Source organism: Buceros rhinoceros, unplaced genomic scaffold, assembly GCF_000710305.1.
Source record: "Buceros rhinoceros silvestris isolate BGI_N320 unplaced genomic scaffold, ASM71030v1 scaffold5210, whole genome shotgun sequence".
In the NCBI taxonomy this organism is placed as follows: Eukaryota; Metazoa; Chordata; class Aves; order Bucerotiformes; family Bucerotidae; genus Buceros; species Buceros rhinoceros.
Window position 1 is genome coordinate 16,819 of NW_010387773.1, and position 2,537 is coordinate 19,355.

At 39.3% G+C, this 2,537-nt stretch overlaps 1 protein-coding gene across 1 annotated transcript in view; it reads right to left on the bottom strand.

Moving 5' to 3' along the window:
• The window catches only part of AFF2 (AF4/FMR2 family, member 2), a 24,239-nt gene that overhangs the window by 12,303 nt on the left and 9,399 nt on the right, over window positions 1-2,537 (bottom strand). Inside the window, exon 5 of the mRNA XM_010133216.1 lies at window positions 1,285-1,519. Within this exon, the coding sequence (XP_010131518.1) occupies window positions 1,285-1,519 (235 nt within the window). The remainder of the gene's footprint in view (window positions 1-1,284; window positions 1,520-2,537) is intronic.

Sequence of the window (2,537 nt, forward strand, 5' to 3'; positions counted from 1 at the left end):
AAGAAGTCTAACATATTTTAGAAGACATGTATTTTATGTATCAGGCTAGCAGATAAAGCAAGAATAAATCTGGCTAGAGATGCTGGGAGCAAGAGGAAGTAGCCCCGCTGTTTACATAGCATTGTTTATTTGCTGAGATATGCAGTTCATTTTGGCAGTGATTTCAGTTGAAGGCGCGTGTATTACTCTCTCAGCTTGAAGTGACACACTGATATCAGAAAGCAACAGGAATGAATGAATAAGGTGAAGTGATTTGTCATCTACCATCCAATGCAACTTGTGAGTTTTACTATTACAGAGCAGGGTAACAACCTCTCACAAAGCGGCGAACTGTGAAAAATGGGGCTATGCACGTCTTTTTCTGTGGCAGAAATTTCTTCTTGTTTTTTAATTTTGACAGTGATACTAAGAAACAGTTCGATATTACATGGTATGTTTGGAACTCTAGAGGGAGGACTGTTTTCTAAAATGGGCCCTAAACCTGAAGTTTCCCTGTTTAACCTAAAAAAGGATGACAAACTGATGTGAAATGTTACTTTTTTAAAGTGAATTTGCTATGCAGCTTCTAGTTTGGGCTCTTTATTATGCACTTTCAGAAAAAAAAAAATCTGAATCTGGTGAGAAGCAAGCAAGCGAGAATTGTCTATGTGAAAGCCTTTGATGGGGAGATGGCCCTAACAGAACGATGGGTTTTTTTGAAAAACCCCAATATTTACATGGTATCTAAAAGATATGCGTAATTTGTAGAGATTAGGTGTAAATAAACCTTACTGCTGGAAGCTGGCAGCCTGCAAACCTGAGAGAAGATATTTCTACTGCAGACAGGTAGTTTTTTCTTAGTTTTTTATTGTCTGTTTAGTTTAGGCCATAATATTCAGTATAACCACAGTGCTTAATTCTGGCTGAGAATTTGGTGTAATTACTCAGGTGATGGATACCAAAATTCTGGAAGTTTTATTTTCAAAATGCCTGTGTTATAGCTACAGAGTTAAGGGACTAACCACAGGTATTTGGCGGCTGCAAAGGCTCTCTTCTGAGCCCCAGGGACTGGGTGTTTCAGGGAGTGATATGCAACATCAAGTAGATGCCCAATGCTGACCTAAATATGGAACGTGCAAGAGTTGCTTATGCCCAGCTTTGCAAAGATGCACTCCTCGCTGCTCTGGAGTGGGGCTACATAAGCATTTAAAAATAGATACTGGGGAAAACAAAATCAAACGGGACAAAGCTAAGTTATTTTTATTTTATCTTGCTGACTTCCAGCAACTGAAGCTGGTTACTTACACAGATTCCTTTGGGGTTAGAAGAGGATTTATTCTCATTTTTTCTGTGTTTAGAAACAGAGGAGGAAGAGCTGCTGGTCTGAGAGGTGTTTGTGATGTTGGTCTCTTGGCTGAAGGAGCTGTTGTCACTGCTGTGCCGCCGGTGCACAGGCTCGTCCAAGAGGGGGGATAGCGGAGGAGGGAACAGCTTCTCTTCTCTTTTCTTTGCCACCTTCTTCACTGAGCTACCGCTATTCCTGGAACACAGATAAGAACCGGTTGCATTTTAAGAACCTTGGTTAATAGCACAAAGCTCTAGACTCTGTTTACTGAGAAGCCAGCTCTACCCTCAACCACGTCCTGCAGTCCTCATGGCCTCGGAGCTAAGTCAAAAGGGCAGAGGCGGTGAAAATGGAAGAGCTGCCTCTGCCTTTTCAATGGCTGCAGAAAACTCCTGCTTTGGAAGACAACTTCCAGTGCATTAGTACAAACTGCGCCCAATTTAAATGCTAATTTGAGTCAGTCTTCATTTGAGAGGTCTAGAGGTTCTGACTCAGCAAAGTGCTGAAAGTTGCGTGCAGAGGGTTAGCTTCTTTGACATCAAGTATGACTATTTATGTGTTTAATATTAAACGTCTTTTTAAGAGGGGGATTAGCACCCGCAGAAGCAGCCCTCACAAAAAACCTCATAGCACATGGCATGTGAACCAAAAAAAAAAAATTAAAACAACTACAAAATGATAAGAGTAACAATAACATGATAATAATTATTTGACCTCTAGAATAAAAACAATGTTCAACACTATATTAAAATGATACATTGTAGCTGGCAAAAGCCCTTGAGCAAATATTGGTTGACGAATTGAACGTGATTCAGAAAATGAATGTGGTTTTGACATGAAAGCTTAAGTAATATGATAATCTATTGTCTGCTTTATGTACAGAAATTGTTAGTTGGCTAGAAATGGCAGCTGTGATACGCAGTAAAAACAAAAAACCCTGCTAGACCTTTGTTCCCTCAACACCCCACTGACTGCTTACATGTTAATCTACTCATAGATTTTTATTTCAGGTACTGTCCTCGTTCAGTCAATGAAGATAACCTGAATTTTAATCTTTTGTTAGACATCTAATACTGCACTACAGGATCATTTACTTTTCATGATTATTGACTAAAATTTCAATAATAAATTAAGTCAACAAGAATTTATGTTTCGTTCCCAGTCGCTTTCAGTCAGTGTCAGGAATTATGGATCTACTTTGTTTTAAAGTAAC